This window comes from Salvelinus fontinalis, chromosome 5 (genome assembly GCF_029448725.1).
Source record: "Salvelinus fontinalis isolate EN_2023a chromosome 5, ASM2944872v1, whole genome shotgun sequence".
Lineage (NCBI taxonomy): Eukaryota > Metazoa > Chordata > Actinopteri > Salmoniformes > Salmonidae > Salvelinus > Salvelinus fontinalis.
In genome coordinates this window covers 1,625,392-1,644,083 of record NC_074669.1, presented here as the reverse complement: position 1 = coordinate 1,644,083, position 18,692 = coordinate 1,625,392, and the positions used below count along the sequence as shown (strand labels likewise).

The 18,692-nt window shown below is 47.4% G+C and overlaps 1 protein-coding gene across 10 annotated transcripts in view; it reads left to right on the top strand.

Moving 5' to 3' along the window:
• LOC129856186 (protein phosphatase 1 regulatory subunit 12A-like) overlaps positions 1 to 18,692 on the top strand; it is a 75,205-nt gene that overhangs the window by 18,854 nt on the left and 37,659 nt on the right. For all 10 annotated transcript variants that reach the window (XR_008759613.1, XR_008759616.1, XR_008759618.1 and 7 more), the window contains exons 2-5: positions 6,057 to 6,187; positions 7,811 to 7,929; positions 13,607 to 13,763; positions 18,388 to 18,532. Coding sequence is in view for 3 of the 10 variants with exons in the window: in XM_055924295.1 (XP_055780270.1) it covers positions 6,057 to 6,187; positions 7,811 to 7,929; positions 13,607 to 13,763; positions 18,388 to 18,532 (552 nt within the window). In the remaining 7 variants the exon portion in view is untranslated. The remainder of the gene's footprint in view (positions 1 to 6,056; positions 6,188 to 7,810; positions 7,930 to 13,606; positions 13,764 to 18,387; positions 18,533 to 18,692) is intronic.

Genomic DNA, 18,692 nt, shown 5'->3' with positions numbered 1-18,692 from the left:
TCCACAGTAGGCTGACTACTGCCCTACATAGTCAGACTACTGCCCTACCTAGTCCACAGTAGGCAGACTGCTGGCCTACATAGTCCACGGTAGGCAGACTACTGCCCTACACAGTCAGACTACTGCCCTACGTAGTCCACAGTAGGCAGACTACTGCCCTACATAGTCCACAGTAGGCAGACTACTGCCCTACGTAGTCCACAGTAGACAGACTACTGCCCTACGTAGTCCACAGTAGGCAAACTACTGCCCTACATAGTCCATGGTTGACAGACTACTGCCCTATATAGTCGACTACTGCCCTATATAGTCCACAGTAGGCCGACTACTGGCCTACGTAGTCCACAGGATGCAGATTACTGCCCTACATAGTCAGACTACTGCCCAAATGTTCCACAGTAGACAGACTACTGCCCTACGTAGTCCACAGTAGGCAAACTACTGCCCTACATAGTCAGTCTACTGCCGTACATAGTTCACAGTAGGCAGACTTCTCCCCTACATAGTCAGACTACTGCCCAAATATTCCACAGTAGACAGACTACTGCCCTACGTAGTCCACAGTAGGCAAACTACTGCCCTACATAGTCCATGGTTGACAGACTACTGCCCTATATAGTCAGACTACTGCCCTATATAGTCCACAGTAGGCCGACTACTGGCCTACGTAGTCCACAGGAGGCAGATTACTGCCCTACATAGTCAGACTACTGCCCAAATATTCCACAGTAGGCAGACTACTGCCCTACGTAGTCAGTCTACTGCCGTACATAGTTCACAGTAGGCAGACTTCTCCCCTACATAGTCAGACTACTGCCCTACATAGTCAGACTACTGCCCAAATATTTCACAGTAGGCAGACTACTGCCCTACGTAGTCAGTCTACTGCCGTACATAGTTCACAGTAGGCAGACTTCTCCCCTACATAGTCAGACTACTGCCCTACATAGTCAGACTACTGCCAAAATAGTCCACAGTAGGCTGACTACTGCCCTACATAGTCAGACTGCTGCCCTACATAGTCCACGGTAGGCAGACTACTGCCCTACATAGTCCACAGTAGGCAGACTACTGCCCTACATAGTCAGACTTCTGCCCTGCATAGTCCACGTTAGGCAGACTACTGCCCTACATAGTCCACAGTAGGCTGACTATTGCCCTACATAGTCCTCTGTAAGGCAGACTACTGCCCTACATGGTCCTCTGTAGGCAGACTACTGCCCTATATAGTCGACTACTGCCCTACATAGTCAGACTACTGCCCTATATAGTCCACAGTAGGCAGACTACTGGCCTACGTAGTCCACAGTAGGCAGACTATTGCCCTACATAGTCCTCTGTAAGGCTGACTACTGCTCTACATAGTCCTCTGTAGGCAGACTACTGCCCTACATAGTCGTCTACTGCCCTGCATAGTCAGGCTATTGCCCTACATAGTCCTCTGTAGGCAGACTACTGCCCCATATAGTCCACATTAGGCAGACTACTGCCCTACATAGTCCTCTGTAGGCAGACTACTGCCCCATATAGTCAGACTACTGCCCTATATAGTCAGACTACTGCCCTATATAGTCCACAGTAGGCAGACTACTGGCCTACGTAGTCCACAGTAGGCAGACTACTGCCCTACATAGTCAGACTACTGCCCTACATAGTCAGACTACTGCCCAAATAGTCCACAGTACCCAGACTACTGCCCTACATAGTCAGACTACTGCCCTATATAGTCCACAGTAGGCTGACTACTGCCCTACATAGTCAGACTACTGCCCTACCTAGTCCACAGTAGGCAGACTGCTGGCCTACATAGTCCACGGTAGGCAGACTACTGCCCTACACAGTCAGACTACTGCCCTACGTAGTCCACAGTAGGCAGACTACTGCCCTACATAGTCCACAGTAGGCAGACTACTGCCCTACGTAGTCCACAGTAGACAGACTACTGCCCTACGTAGTCCACAGTAGGCAAACTACTGCCCTACATAGTCCATGGTTGACAGACTACTGCCCTATATAGTCGACTACTGCCCTATATAGTCCACAGTAGGCCGACTACTGGCCTACGTAGTCCACAGGATGCAGATTACTGCCCTACATAGTCAGACTACTGCCCAAATGTTCCACAGTAGACAGACTACTGCCCTACGTAGTCCACAGTAGGCAAACTACTGCCCTACATAGTCCATGGTTGACAGACTACTGCCCTATATAGTCAGACTACTGCCCTACATAGTCCACAGTAGGCAGACTACTGCCCTACGTAGTCCACAGTTGACAGACTACTGCCCTATATAGTCAGACTACTGCCCTACATAGTCCACAGTAGGCAGACTACTGCCCTACGTAGTCCACAGTAGACAGACTACTGCCCTACGTAGTCCACAGTAGGCAAACTACTGCCCTACATAGTGCATGGTTGACAGACTACTGCCCTATATAGTCAGACTACTGCCCAAATATTCCACAGTAGGCAGACTACTGCCCTACGTAGTCAGTCTACTGCCGTACATAGTTCACAGTAGGCAGACTTCTCCCCTACATAGACTACTGCCCTACATAGTCAGACTACTGCCCAAATATTTCACAGTAGGCAGACTACTGCCCTACGTAGTCAGTCTACTGCCGTACATAGTTCACAGTAGGCAGACTTCTCCCCTACATAGTCAGACTTCTGCCCTATATATTCCACAGTAGTCAGACTACTGCCCTACATAGTCAGACTGCTGCCCTACATAGTCAGACTGCTGCCCTACATAGTCAGACTGCTGCCCTACATAGTCAGAATGCTGCCTTACATAGCCAGACTTCTGCCTTATATACTCCACAGTAGTCAGACTACTGCCCTACATAGTCCACGGTAGGCAGACTACTGCCCTACATAGTCAGACTACTGCCCTACGTAGTCCACAGTAGGCAGACTACTGCCCTACATAGTCCACAGTAGGCAGACTACTGCCCTACATAGTCCACAGTAGACAGACTACTGCCCTACGTAGTCCACAGTAGGCAAACTACTGCCCTACATAGTCCATGGTTGACAGACTACTGCCCTATATAGTCAGACTACTGCCCTATATAGTCCACAGTAGGCCGACTACTGGCCTACGTAGTCCACAGGAGGCAGATTACTGCCCTACATAGTCAGACTACTGCCCAAATATTCCACAGTAGACAGACTACTGCCCTACATAGTCCACAGTAGGCAAACTACTGCCCTACATAGTCCATGGTTGACAGACTACTGCCCTATATAGTCAGACTACTGCCCTACATAGTCCACAGTAGGCAGACTACTGCCCTACGTAGTCCACAGTAGAAAGACTACTGCCCTATATAGTCAGACTACTGCCCTACGTAGTCCACAGTAGACAGACTACTGCCCTACGTAGTCCACAGTAGGCAAACTACTGCCCTACATAGTCCATGGTTGACAGACTACTGCCCTATATAGTCAGACTACTGCCCTATATAGTCCACAGTAGGCCGACTACTGGCCTACGTAGTCCACAGGAGGCAGATTACTGCCCTACATAGTCAGACTACTGCCCAAATATTCCACAGTAGGCAGACTACTGCCCTACGTAGTCAGTCTAATGCCGTACATAGTTCACAGTAGGCAGACTTCTCCCCTACATAGTCAGACTACTGCCCTACATAGTCAGACTACTGCCAAAATAGTCCACAGTAGGCTGACTACTGCCCTACATAGTCAGACTGCTGCCCTACATAGTCCACGGTAGGCAGACTACTGCCCTACATAGTCCACAGTAGGCAGACTACTGCCCTACATAGTCCTCTGTAAGGCAGACTACTGCCCTACATGGTCCTCTGTAGGCAGACTACTGCCCTATATAGTCGACTACTGCCCTACATAGTCAGACTACTGCCCTACAAAGTCCACAGTAGGCTGACTATTGCCCTACATAGTCCTCGGTAAGGCTGACTACTGCCCTACATAGTCCTCTGTAGGCAGACTACTGCCCTACATAGTCGTCTACTGCCCTGCATAGTCAGGCTATTGCCCTACATAGTCCTCTGTAGGCAGACTACTGCCCCATATAGTCCACATTAGGCAGACTACTGCCCTACATAGTCCTCTGTAGGCAGACTACTGCCCCATATAGTCAGACTACTGCCCTATATAGTCAGACTACTGCCCTATATAGTCCACAGTAGGCAGACTACTGGCCTACGTAGTCCACAGTAGGCAGACTACTGCCCTACATAGTCAGACTACTGCCCAAATAGTCCACAGTACCCAGACTACTGCCCTACATAGTCAGACTACTGCCCTATATAGTCCACAGTAGGCTGACTACTGCCCTACATAGTCAGACTACTGCCCTACCTAGTCCACAGTAGGCAGACTGCTGGCCTACGTAGTCCACAGTAGGCAGACTACTGCCCTACATAGTCAGACTACTGCCCTACATAGTCAGACTACTGCCCAAATAGTCCACAGTAGCCAGACTACTGCCCTACATAGTCAGACTACTGCCCTATATAGTCCACAGTAGGCTGACTACTGCCCTACATAGTCAGACTACTGCCCTACCTAGTCCACAGTAGGCAGACTACTGCCCTACATAGTCCACGGTAGGCAGACTACTACCCTACATAGTCCACGGCAGAGAGACTACTGCCCTACGTAGTCCACGGTAGGCAGACTACTACCCTACATAGTCCACGGTAGAGAGACTACTGCCCTACGTAGTCCACGGTAGGCAGACTACTGCCCTACATAGTCCTCTGTAGGCAGACTACTGCCCTACATAGTCAGAGTACTGCCCTACATAGTCCTCTGTAGGCAGACTACTGCCCCATATAGTCCACATTAGGCAGACTACTGCCCTACATAGTCATCTGTAGACAGACTACTGCCCCATATAGTCCAAATTAGTCCAGAAGAAGAAATATGCTAATTTATCTGATTATTTTAATCCAAAGAGACACAAATGCAAACATTGATAGTGACCGTATTTATTCACCTTGGAGTTGAACCAACAACCCTGGTGTTTCTAGCACCATGCTCCAACCCAGTAACCCACTTAGACATTGGAACATCAAATATCTATGGCCAATCTCTAGGATGAGAAAAAGGGTTTTAATCAATGTGTCAAGATTCAGTATTTGATCACGTGTCTCCTGTCCTGTCTGATTCAGTGTTTGACCACGTGTCTCCTGTCCTGTCTGATTCAGCTTTTGATCACGTGTCTCCTGTCCTGTCTGATTCAGCGTTTGATCATGTGTCTCCTGTCTGATTCAGCGTTTGATCGTGTGTCTCCTGTCCTGTCTGATTCAGCTTTTGATCACGTGTCTCCTGTCCTGTCTGATTCAGCGTTTGATCACGTGTCTCCTGTCTGATTCAGCGTTTGATCGTGTGTCTCCTGTCTGATTCAGCATTTGATCATGTGTCTCCTGTCTGATTCAGCATTTGATCATGTGTCTCCTGTCTGATTCAGCGTTTGATCATGTGTCTCCTGTCTGATTCAGCGATTGATCGTTTATCTCCTGTCTGATTCAGCGTTTGATCATGTGTGTTCTGTCCTGTCTGATTCAGCGTTTGATCATGTGTCTCCTGTCTGATTCAGCGTTTGATCATGTGTCTCCTGTCTGATTCAGCGTTTGATCGTGTCTCCTGTCTGATTCAGCGTTTGATCATTTGTCTCCTGTCCTGTCCTGTCTGATTCAGCGTTTGATCATGTGTCTCCTGTCCTGTCTGATTCAGCATTTGATCGTGTCTCCTGTCCTGTCTGATTCAGCGTTTGATCACGTGTCTCCTGTCTGATTCAGCGTTTGATCATGTGTCTCCTGTCCTGTCTGATTCAGCGTTTGATCACGTGTCTCCTGTCCTGTCTGATTCAGTGTTTGATCACGTGTCTCCTGTCCTGTCTGATTCAGCATTTGATCGTGTCTCCTGTCTGATTCAGCATTTGATCACATGTCTCCTGTCTGATTCAGCGTTTGATCGTGTGTCTCCTGTCTGATTCAGCGTTTGATCATGTGTGTCTCCTGTCTGATTCAGCGTTTGATCGTGTGTGTCCTGTCTTCTCCAGGCGTGTATAGATGAGAATGCAGAGATGGTCCAGTTCCTGGTGGAGAGTGGGAGTGATGTGAACAGAGGGGACAATGAAGGATGGACTCCCCTCCACGCTGCTGCCTCCTGCGGGTTCATACAGATCACCAAGTGGGTCCTCTCTCTTCTCCAATGTTTACATCATACCTGTGTGTCTTTGTCCTGGGGACCCAAATGGATGCACATTGTAGACCCCCCCCCCCCTAGTACTACACAGACGATTCCACTAATCAACTCATCATCAAGCCTTTGATTAGTGAAATCGGGTGTGTTCGTTTTAGGGCAAAAACAACAACAATGTACACCCATTTGTGTCCCCAGCAACAGGATAAGAAACACTACTGCACTTTACAATACATTGACATAGATGTGATGCTGTGTAATATTACTATACAATAGTATACCAAAATGTGTCACTTTGAGTGTGTACTGGAGCCTGATAGCTGATCGGTGTCTGTTTGTGCTGTTATAGCCAACTCATGTGGTCATGGTCACACCGTTTGGCAGCGAATAGAATGACCATGAGAGGTAACGTCAGCACTAACAGATCTACACAGCTGATGATCATATCTGATGAACTTCAATTCCCCAGCTCGTTCTCTCTGTGTGCAAGTATAGCTGTGTAGACTAGGAACCTTTCTGTGTGGACTAGGAACCTTTCTGTGTGGACTAGGAACCTTTCTGTGTAGACTAGGAACCTTTCTGTGTAGACTAGGTACCTTTCTGCATAGACTAGGAACCATTCTGTGCTTGGTGTAGGAACCGTTCTGTGTGTAGGACCCTTTCTGGGTGTGGGAACCATTGGACTAGGAAGCTTTCTGCGTGGACTAGGAACCTTTCTGTGTGGACTAGGAACCTTTCTGTGTGGACTAGGAACCTTTCTGTGTAGACTAGGTACCTTTCTGCATAGACTAGGAACCATTCTGTGCTTGGTGTAGGAACCGTTCTGTGTGTAGGACCCTTTCTGGGTGTGGGAACCGTTGGACTAGGAACCTTTCTGTGTGGACTAGGAACCTTTCTGCGTAGATTAGGAACCTTTCTGCGTGGACTAGGAACCTTTCTGTGTGGACTAGGAACCTTTCTGTGTGGACTAGGAACCTTTCTGTGTGGACTAGGAACCTTTCTGTGTGGACTAGGAACCTTTCTGTGTGGACTAGGAACCTTTCTGTGTGGACTAGGAACCTTTCTGCGTGGACTAGGAACCTTTCTGCGTGGACTAGGAACCTTTCTGCGTGGACTAGGAACCTTTCTGCGTGGACTAGGAACCTTTCTGCGTAGACTAGGAACCTTTCTGTGTGGACTAGGTACCTTTCTGCATAGACTAGGAACCATTCTGTGCTTGGTGTAGGAACCATTTGTGTGTAGGACCCTTCCTGGGTGTGGGAACCGTTGGACTAGGAACCTTTCTGTGTGGACTAGGAACCTTTCTGCGTGGACTAGGAACCTTTCTGCGTAGACTAGGAACCTTTCTGCGTGGACTAGGAACCTTTCTGCGTGGACTAGGAACCTTTCTGCGTGGACTAGGAACCTTTCTGCGTGGACTAGGAACCTTTCTGCGTGGACTAGGAACCATTCTGCATAGACTAGGAACCTTTCTGTGTGGACTAGGTACCTTTCTGCATAGACTAGGAACCATTCTGTGCTTGGTGTAGGAACCGTTCTGTGTGTAGGAACCTTTCTGGGTGTGGGAACCGTTCTGTGTGTAGGAACCTTTATAACGTGTGTATGTTGCAGGTACCTGATAGAGCACGGTGCACGTGTGGGGGCGGTGAACAGTGAAGGAGAGCTTCCTCTGGATGTGGCCACTGAGGATGCTATGGAGAGACTGCTGAAGGGAGAGATCAGGAAACAAGGTATGAACTGTTATGTAGGGTCTATGTAGGCTACATTTGAAGAAAGAGATCTAGAAACATATGAACTGTTATGTAGTGTCTATGTAGGCTACATTTGAAGAAAGAGATCTAGAAACATATGAACTGTTATGTAGTGTCTATGTAGGCTACATTTGAAGAAAGAGATCTAGAAACATATGAACTGTTATGTAGGGTCTATGTAGGCTACATTTGAAGAGAGAGATCTAGAAACATATGAACTGTTATGTAGGGTCTATGTAGGCTACATTTGAAGAAAGAGATCTAGAAACATATGAACTGTTATGTAGGGTCTATGTAGGCTACATTTGAAGAAAGAGAGATCTTGAAACATATGAACTGTTATGTAGGGTCTATGTAGGCTACATTTGAAGAAAGAGATCTAGAAACATATGAACTGTTATGTAGTGTCTATGTAGGCTACATTTGAAGAGAGAGAGATCTTGAAACATATAAACTTATGTAGTGTCTATGTAGGCTACATTTGAAGAGAGATCAAGAAACATGATATGAACTGTTATGTAGTGTCTGTGGGCTACATTTGAAGGGAGCGATCTAGAAGCAGGGTAACTATGAATTGTTATTTAGTCTGCGTGTTATATAACGTGGCTGCTGGACTGAGTAAAACGTGTGATGAGGAGGTAGGACCCACACACAAGATCTCTATATTACTGAGCTCTTTGTGTCAGACTGGTTAGTACAAGGTTTGAATCTAACAGTGGATCTTCGTCTCTCAGGAGGTGTTTGTCTAGGTATGTCCCCATCACCTACCGTCCCCATCACCTACCGTCCCCAGCACCTACCGTCCCCATCACCTACCGTCCCCATCACCTACCGTCCCTATCACCTACCGTCCCCATCACCTACCGTCCCTATCACCTACCACAGTACTATATTAACACCAACCTTCCCCATCATCTACCGTCCTTAACACCTACCGCCCCCATCACCTACCGCCCCCATCACCTACCGTCCCCATCACCTACCGTCCCCATCACCTACCGTCCTTAACACACAGTACTATATTAACACCTACCGTCCTTAACACCTACCGTCCCCATCACCTACCGTCCCCATCACCTACCGTCCCCAACACCTACCGTCCCCATCACCTACCGTCCCCATCACCTACCGTCCCCATCACCTACCGTCCCCATCACCTACCGTCCCCAACACCTACCGTCCCCAACACCTACCGTCCCCATCACCTACCGTCCCCATCACCTACCGTCCCCATCACCTACCGTCCCCAACACCTACCGTCCCCATCACCTACCGTCCCCATCACCTACCGTCCCCATCACCTACCGTCCCCATCACCTACCGTCCCCAACACCTACCGTCCCCAACACCTACCGTCCCCATCACCTACCGTCCCCATCACCTACCGTCCCCATCACCTACCGTCCTTAACACCTACCGTCCCCATCACCTACCGTCCCCATCACCTACCGTCCCCATCACCTACCGTCCTTAACACCTACCGTCCCCATCACCTACCGTCCTTAACACCTACCGTCCCCATCACCTACCGTCCCCATCACCTACCGTCCCCATCATCTACCGCCCCCATCACCTACCGTCCTTAACACCTACCGTCCCCATCACCTACCGTACACAGTACTATATTAACACCTACCGTCCTTAACACACAGTACTATATTAACACACAGTACTATATTAACACACAGTACTATATTAACACCTACCATCCTTAACACACAGTACTATATTAACACACAGTACTATATTAACACACAGTACTATATTAACACACAGTACTATATTAACACCTACCATCCTTAACACACAGTACTATATTAACACCTACCATCCTTAACACACAGTACTATATTAACACACAGTACTATATTAACACACAGTACTATATTAACACCTACCATCCTTAACACACAGTACTATATTAACACCTACCGTCCTTAACACACAGTACTATATTAACACCTACCGTCCTTAACACACAGTACTATATTAACACACAGTACTATATTAACACACAGTACTATATTAACACACAGTACTATATTAACACCTACCATCCTTAACACACAGTACTATATTAACACCTACCATCCTTAACACACAGTACTATATTAACACACAGTACTATATTAACACACAGTACTATATTAACACCTACCATCCTTAACACACAGTACTATATTAACACCTACCATCCTTAACACACAGTACTATATAAACACACAGTACTATATTAACACACAGTACTATATTAACACACAGTACTATATTAACACACAGTACTATATTAACACACAGTACTATATTAACACACAGTACTATATTAACACACAGTACTATATTAACACACAGTACTATATTAACACACAGTACTATATTAACACACAGTCCTATATTAACACACAGTACTATATTAACACACAGTACTATATTAACACACAGTCCTATATTAACACCTACCGTCCTTAACACACAGTACTATATTAACACACAGTACTATATTAACACACACTACTATATTAACACACAGTACTATATTAACACCTACCGTCCTTAACACACAGTCCTATATTAACACACAGTACTATATTAACACACAGTACTATATTAACACACAGTACTATATTAACACCTACCGTCCTTAACACACAGTACTATATTAACTCACAGTACTATATTAACACACAGTACTATATTAACACACAGTACTATATTAACACACAGTACTATATTAACACACAGTACTATATTAACACACAGTACTATATTAACACACAGTCCTATATTAACACACAGTCCTATATTAACACACAGTCCTATATTAACACACAGTCCTATATTAACACACAGTCCTATATTAACACACAGTCCTATATTAGCACACAGTACTATATTAACACACAGTACTATATTAACACACAGTACTATATTAACACCTACCGTCCTTAACACACAGTACTATATTAACACACAGTACTATATTAACACCTACCATCCTTAACACACAGTACTATATTAACGCCTACCGTCCTTAACACACAGTACTATATTAACGCCTACCATCCTTAACACACAGTACTATATTAACACACAGTACTATATTAACACACAGTACTATATTAACACACAGTACTATATTAACACCTACCATCCTTAACACACAGTACTATATTAACACCTACCATCCTTAACACACAGTACTATATTAACACCTACCATCCTTAACACACAGTACTATATTAACACCTACCATCCTTAACACACAGTACTATATTAACACACAGTACTATATTAACACACAGTACTATATTAACACACAGTACTATATTAACACCTACCATCCTTAACACACAGTACTATATTAACACCTACCATCCTTAACACACAGTACTATATTAACACCTACCATCCTTAACACACAGTACTATATTAACACACAGTACTATATTAACACACAGTACTATATTAACACATAGTACTATATTAACACACAGTCCTATATTAACACACAGTACTATATTAACACACAGTACTATATTAACACATACCGTCCTTAACACACAGTACTATATTAACACACAGTACTATATTAACACACAGTACTATATTAACACACAGTACTATATTAACACACAGTACTATATTAACACACAGTACTATATTAACACACAGTACTATATTAACACCTACCGTCCTTAACACACAGTACTATATTAACGCCTACCATCCTTAACACACAGTACTATATTAACACACAGTACTATATTAACACACAGTACTATATTAACACACAGTACTATATTAACACCTACCATCCTTAACACACAGTACTATATTAACACCTACCATCCTTAACACACAGTACTATATTAACACACAGTACTATATTAACACCTACCGTCCTTAACACACAGTACTATATTAACACACAGTACTATATTAACACACAGTACTATATTAACACACAGTACTATATTAACACCTACCATCCTTAACACACAGTACTATATTAACACCTACCGTCCTTAACACACAGTACTATATTAACACCTACCGTCCTTAACACACAGTACTATATTAACACACAGTACTATATTAACACACAGTACTATATTAACACACAGTACTATATTAACACACAGTACTATATTAACACACAGTACTATATTAACACCTACCGTCCTTAACACACAGTACTATATAAACACACAGTACTATATTAACACACAGTACTATATTAACACACAGTACTATATTAACACACAGTACTATATTAACACCTACCATCCTTAACACACAGTACTATATTAACACACAGTACTATATTAACACACAGTACTATATTAACACACAGTACTATATTAACACCTACCGTCCTTAACACACAGTCCTATATTAACACACAGTCCTATATTAACACACAGTCCTATATTAACACACAGTCCTATATTAACACACAGTACTATATTAACACACAGTACTATATTAACACACAGTACTATATTAACACACAGTACTATATTAACACACAGTACTATATTAACACACAGTACTATATTAACACACAGTACTATATTAACACACAGTACTATATTAACACACAGTACTATATTAACACACAGTACTATATTAACACACAGTACTATATTAACACACAGTACTATATTAACACACAGTACTATATTAACACACAGTACTATATTAACACACAGTACTATATTAACACACAGTACTATATTAACACACAGTACTATATTAACACACAGTCCTTTTGAAAAGCAGCACGTTTTCTCTGTTCATCATCTTCACCATCAGTTTTTTTTTAGGTTATCCAGGAATTGTTATGTTGCCATGTCGACAGTCCTCGGGAAAAGCACAGCACACACAGCACATGCTTTCTCTCTTCCTCAAAACACAATAACACCTGCTATTGAATTCCATGTCCTTGTGATATTGTGACACTAACACAATCTTATTAGAGCTTCTCCCACTGCAATTAATTCATGGTTAGAATGACTACACCCTTTAAGATTCTGATACTAAATCGTAAATAGGCATAATAATAATAATATATGGCAGGAAAATATGTAAAAATATGTAATATTAGGTTTTTAGGTGTATTATGTTGACAAATTGTCAGTGTTGATAATCGAAGGCAAAAGCTGGGGGATTACTATTGTTTTTTACAAGGTGACAAGTTCTGATTAACCATCATCGAATCATCTTTAAAAGGTTTCTGTTAAATAAAAAGGTTTTGACCGACTCACCAACAGAGAATACACAGATTATTACTTGCCTTTTCTCAATGTAGCCTTTATTTAATCTCCCCTCTGTGTGTGTGTGTCTGTCTGTCTGTCTGTCTGTCTGTCTGTCTGTCTGTCTGTCTGTCTGTCTGTCTGTCTGTCTGTCTCACTGTGTCTCACTGTGTCTCACTGTGTCTCTCCGTGTCTCTCCGTGTCTCTCCGTGTCTCTCCGTGTCTCTCTGTGTCTCTCTGTGTCTCTCCGTGTCTCTCCGTGTCTCACTTTGTCTCACTTTGTCTCACTTTGTCTCACTTTGTCTCACTGTGTCTCTCTGTGTCTCACTGGGTCTCTCTGTGTCTCTCTGCGTCCATGTGAGTGTGTGTCCCTAACTATGTCCGTCTCTCTCTGTCCCCAGGGGTGGATGTAGATCTGGCGAGGAGGGAAGAGGAGCGGGTGATGCTGGCAGATGCCAACGAGGTGCTGGCAGGCAGTGGCATGCTGACACCTCACCCCAACACCAAGGCCACAGCGCTGCATGTGGCCGCGGCCAAGGGCTACATAGAAGTCATGAAGTGAGTCAGGTGCTAGTCGGCGAGTCAGGTGCTAGACGGCAAGCCAGGTGATAGTGAGTCAGGTACTAGTCGGCGAGTCAGGTGATAGTGAGTCAGGTGCTAGTCAGGTGATAGTGAGTCAGGTACTAGTCGGCGAGTCAGGGGATAGTGAGTCAGGTACTAGTCGGCGAGTCAGGGGATAGTGAGTCAGGTGATAGTGAGTCAGGTACTAGTCAGGGGATAGTGAGTCAGGGGATAGTGAGTCAGGGGATAGTGAGTCAGGGGATAGTGAGTCAGGTACTAGTCGGCGAGTCAGGGGATAGTGAGTCAGGTACTAGTCGGCGAGTCAGGGGATAGTGAGTCAGGGGATAGTGAGTCAGGTACTAGTCGGCGAGTCAGGGGATAGTGAGTCAGGTACTAGTCGGCGAGTCAGGGGATAGTGAGTCAGGGGATAGTGAGTCAGGTACTAGTCGGCGAGTCAGGGGATAGTGAGTCAGGGGATAGTGAGTCAGGGGATAGTGTGTCAGGTACTAGTCGGCGAGTCAGGGGATAGTGAGTCAGGTACTAGTCGGCGAGTCAGGGGATAGTGAGTCAGGTACTAGTCGGCGAGTCAGGGGATAGTGAGTCAGGTACTAGTCGGCGAGTCAGGGGATAGTGAGTCAGGGGATAGTGAGTCAGGTACTAGTCGGCGAGTCAGGGGATAGTGAGTCAGGTACTAGTCGGCGAGTCAGGGGATAGTGAGTCAGGTACTAGTCGGCGAGTCAGGGGATAGTGAGTCAGGTACTAGTCGGCGAGTCAGGTGATAGTGAGTCAGGTGATAGTGAGTCAGGTACTAGTCGGCGAGTCAGGTGATAGTGAGTCAGGTACTAGTCGGCGAGTCAGGGGATAGTGAGTCAGGTACTAGTCGGCGAGTCAGGGGATAGTGAGTCAGGTGCTAGTCAGGGGATAGTGAGTCAGGTACTAGTCGGCGAGTCAGGGGATAGTGAGTCAGGTACTAGTCGGCGAGTCAGGGGATAGTGAGTCAGGGGATAGTGAGTCAGGGGATAGTGAGTCAGGTACTAGTCGGCGAGTCAGGGGATAGTGAGTCAGGTGCTAGTCGGCGAGTCAGGGGATAGTGAGTCAGGGGATAGTGAGTCAGGGGATAGTGAGTCAGGGGATAGTGAGTCAGGTGATAGTGAGTCAGGTACTAGTCGGCGAGTCAGGGGATAGTGAGTCAGGTACTAGTCGGCGAGTCAGGGGATAGTGAGTCAGGTACTAGTCGGCGAGTCAGGGGATAGTGAGTCAGGTACTAGTCGGCGAGTCAGGTGATAGTGAGTCAGGTGATAGTGAGTCAGGTACTAGTCGGCGAGTCAGGTGATAGTGAGTCAGGTACTAGTCGGCGAGTCAGGGGATAGTGAGTCAGGTACTAGTCGGCGAGTCAGGGGATAGTGAGTCAGGTACTAGTCGGCGAGTCAGGGGATAGTGAGTCAGGGGATAGTGAGTCAGGGGATAGTGAGTCAGGTACTAGTCGGCGAGTCAGGGGATAGTGAGTCAGGTACTAGTCGGCGAGTCAGGGGATAGTGAGTCAGGTGCTAGTCGGCGAGTCAGGTGATAGTGAGTCAGGTGCTAGTCGGCGAGTCAGGGGATAGTGAGTCAGGTACTAGTCGGCGAGTCAGGTGATAGTGAGTCAAGTGCTAGTCGGCGAGTCAGGGGATAGTGAGTCAGGTGCTAGTCGGCGAGTCAGGGGATAGTGAGTCAGGTGCTAGACGGCGAGTCAGGGGATAGTGAGTCAGGTGATAGTGAGTCAGGTACTAGTCGGCGAGTCAGGGGATAGTGAGTCAGGTGATAGTGAGTCAGGTACTAGTCGGCGAGTCAGGGGATAGTGAGTCAGGTGATAGTGAGTCAGGTACTAGTCGGCGAGTCAGGGGATAGTGAGTCAGGTACTAGTCGGCAGGTCAGGGGATAGTGAGTCAGGTGCTAGTCGGCGAGTCAGGGGATAGTGAGTCAGGGGATAGTGAGTCAGGTGATAGTGAGTCAGGGGATAGTGAGTCAGGGGATAGTGAGTCAGGTACTAGTCGGCGAGTCAGGGGATAGTGAGTCAGGTACTAGTCGGCGAGTCAGGGGATAGTGAGTCAGGTGATAGTGAGTCAGGTACTAGTCGGCGAGTCAGGGTATAGTGAGTCAGGTGATAGTGAGTCAGGGGATAGTGAGTCAGGGGATAGTGAGTCAGGTACTAGTCGGTGAGTCAGGGGATAGTGAGTCAGGTACTAGTCGGCGAGTCAGGGGATAGTGAGTCAGGTGCTAGTCGGCGAGTCAGGGGATAGTGAGTCAGGTACTAGTCGGCGAGTCAGGGGATAGTGAGTCAGGTACTAGTCGGCGAGTCAGGGGATAGTGAGTCAGGTACTAGTCGGCGAGTCAGGGGATAGTGAGTCGGGTACTAGTCGGCGAGTCAGGGGATAGTGAGTCAGGTACTAGTCGGCGTGTCAGGGGATAGTGAGTCAGGTGCTAGTCGGCGAGTCAGGGGATAGTGAGTCAGGTGATAGTGAGTCAGGTACTAGTCGGCGAGTCAGGGGATAGTGAGTCAGGTACTAGTCGGCGAGTCAGGGGATAGTGAGTCAGGGGATAGTGAGTCAGGTACTAGTCGGCGAGTCAGGGGATAGTGAGTCAGGGGATAGTGAGTCAGGGGATAGTGTGTCAGGTACTAGTCGGCGAGTCAGGGGATAGTGAGTCAGGTACTAGTCGGCGAGTCAGGGGATAGTGAGTCAGGTACTAGTCGGCGAGTCAGGGGATAGTGAGTCAGGGGATAGTGAGTCAGGTACTAGTCGGCGAGTCAGGGGATAGTAAGTCAGGTACTAGTCGGCGAGTCAGGGGATAGTGAGTCAGGTACTAGTCGGCGAGTCAGGGGATAGTGAGTCAGGTACTAGTCGGCGAGTCAGGGGATAGTGAGTCAGGTACTAGTCGGCGAGTCAGGTGATAGTAAGTCAGGTACTAGTCGGCGAGTCAGGGGATAGTGAGTCAGGTACTAGTCGGCGAGTCAGGGGATAGTGAGTCAGGTACTAGTCGGCGAGTCAGGTGATAGTGAGTCGGGTGATAGCGAGTCAGGTGCTAGTCGGCGAGTCGGGTGCTAGTCGGCGAGTCTGGTGCTAGTCGGCGAGTCGGGTGCTAGTCGGCGAGTCGGGTGCTAGTCGGCGAGTCGGGTGCGAGCCAGTAAGTCGAGTGCGAGCCAGTAAGTCTGGTGAGAGCCAGTAAGTCGGGTGAGAGCCAGTAAGTCGGGTGAGAGCCAGTAAGTCGGGTGAGAGCCAGTAAGTCGGGTGAGAGCCAGTAAGTCGGGTGAGAGCCAGTAAGTCGGGTGAGAGCCAGTAAGTCGGGTGAGAGCCAGTAAGTCGGGTGAGAGCCAGTAAGTCGGGTGAGAGCCAGTAAGTCTGGTGAGAGCCAGTAAGTCGGGTGAGAGACAGTAAGTCGGGTGAGAGACAGTAAGTCGGGTGAGAGCCAGTAAGTCGGGTGAGAGCCAGTAAGTCGGGTGAGAGCCAGTAAGTCGGGTGAGAGCCAGTAAGTCGGGTGAGAGCCAGTAAGTCGGGTGAGAGCCAGGCTGCAGTTTGGAGATAGAGGCAAGGGAATGCTCTCCAAACACGATTTTCCAGCTTCAGTCAGAGTGCTCATTATAGACAACACCATCGGTCCTAAAGTGCAAACCCTTCTGATCCGGGACACGGCCAGAGATAATAACATGAACTGGTGCCACTGTGTCTTTGGTGTGTCTAGTTTTGTACCACAGTAGAGCAGCAAACAGCTGCTGTTAGTCATCCTCGTGTCCTAGTGTCCTCCCGTCCTAGTGTCCTCGTGTCCTCCCGTCCTAGTGTCCTCGTGTCCTCCGGTCCTAGTGTCCTCCCGCCCTTGTGTCCTTTCGTCCTCGTGTCCTCCCGTCCTAGTGTCCTCATGTCCTCCCGTCCTCATGTCCTCCCGTCCTCTTGTCCTCCCATCCTCGTGTCCTCTTGACCTCCCATCCTTGTGTCCTCTTGTACTCCCATTCTCGTGTCCTCTTGTCCTCCCGTCCTCTTGTCCTCCCATCCTCGTGTCCCCCTGTCCTGTTGTCCTCGTGTCCTCTTGTCCTCCCATTCTCGTGTCCTCTTGTCCTCCCATCCTCGTGTCCCCCTGTCCTGTTGTCCTCGTGTCCTCTTGTCCTCCCATTCTCGTGTCCTCATGTCCTCCCGTCCTCATGTCCTCCCGTCCTCATGTCCTCCCGTCCTCTTGTCCTCCCATCCTCGTGTCCTCTTGACCTCCCATCCTTGTGTCCTCTTGTCCTCCCATTCTCGTGTCCTCTTGTCCTCCCGTCCTCTTGTCCTCCCATCCTCGTGTCCCCCTGTCCTGTTGTCCTCGTGTCCTCTTGTCCTCCCATTCTCGTGTCCTCTTGTCCTCCCGTCCTCTTGTCCTCCCATCCTCGTGTCCCCCTGTCCTGTTGTCCTCGTGTCCTCTTGTACTCCCATCCTTGTGTCCTCTTGTCCTCCCGTCCTAGTGTCCTCATGTCCTCCTGTCCTCTTGTCCTCCCATCCTCGTGTCTGTCCTCTTGTCCTCCCGTCCTCTTGTCCTCCCATCCTCGTGTCTTCTTGTCCTCCTCTCCTCCTGTTTGCTCTCTATCCCCTCTAATTGTTCAACCCCCCCCCCACAGGGTCCTGCTCCAGTGTGGTCTGGATGTAGACAGTGGTGATGTGGATGGCTGGACCGCCCTGCACGCTGCGGCTCACTGGGGGCAGCAGGACGTGTGTTCTCTACTGGCTGACAACATGTGTGACATGGCTGCTCTCAACAACGTGGTGAGTGGGGAGATGACACACACACACACACACTGATGTACTCACACACACACACACACACACACACACACACACACACACACACACACACACACACACACACACACACACACGCTGATGTACTCACACACACACACACACACTGATTTACTCTCACACA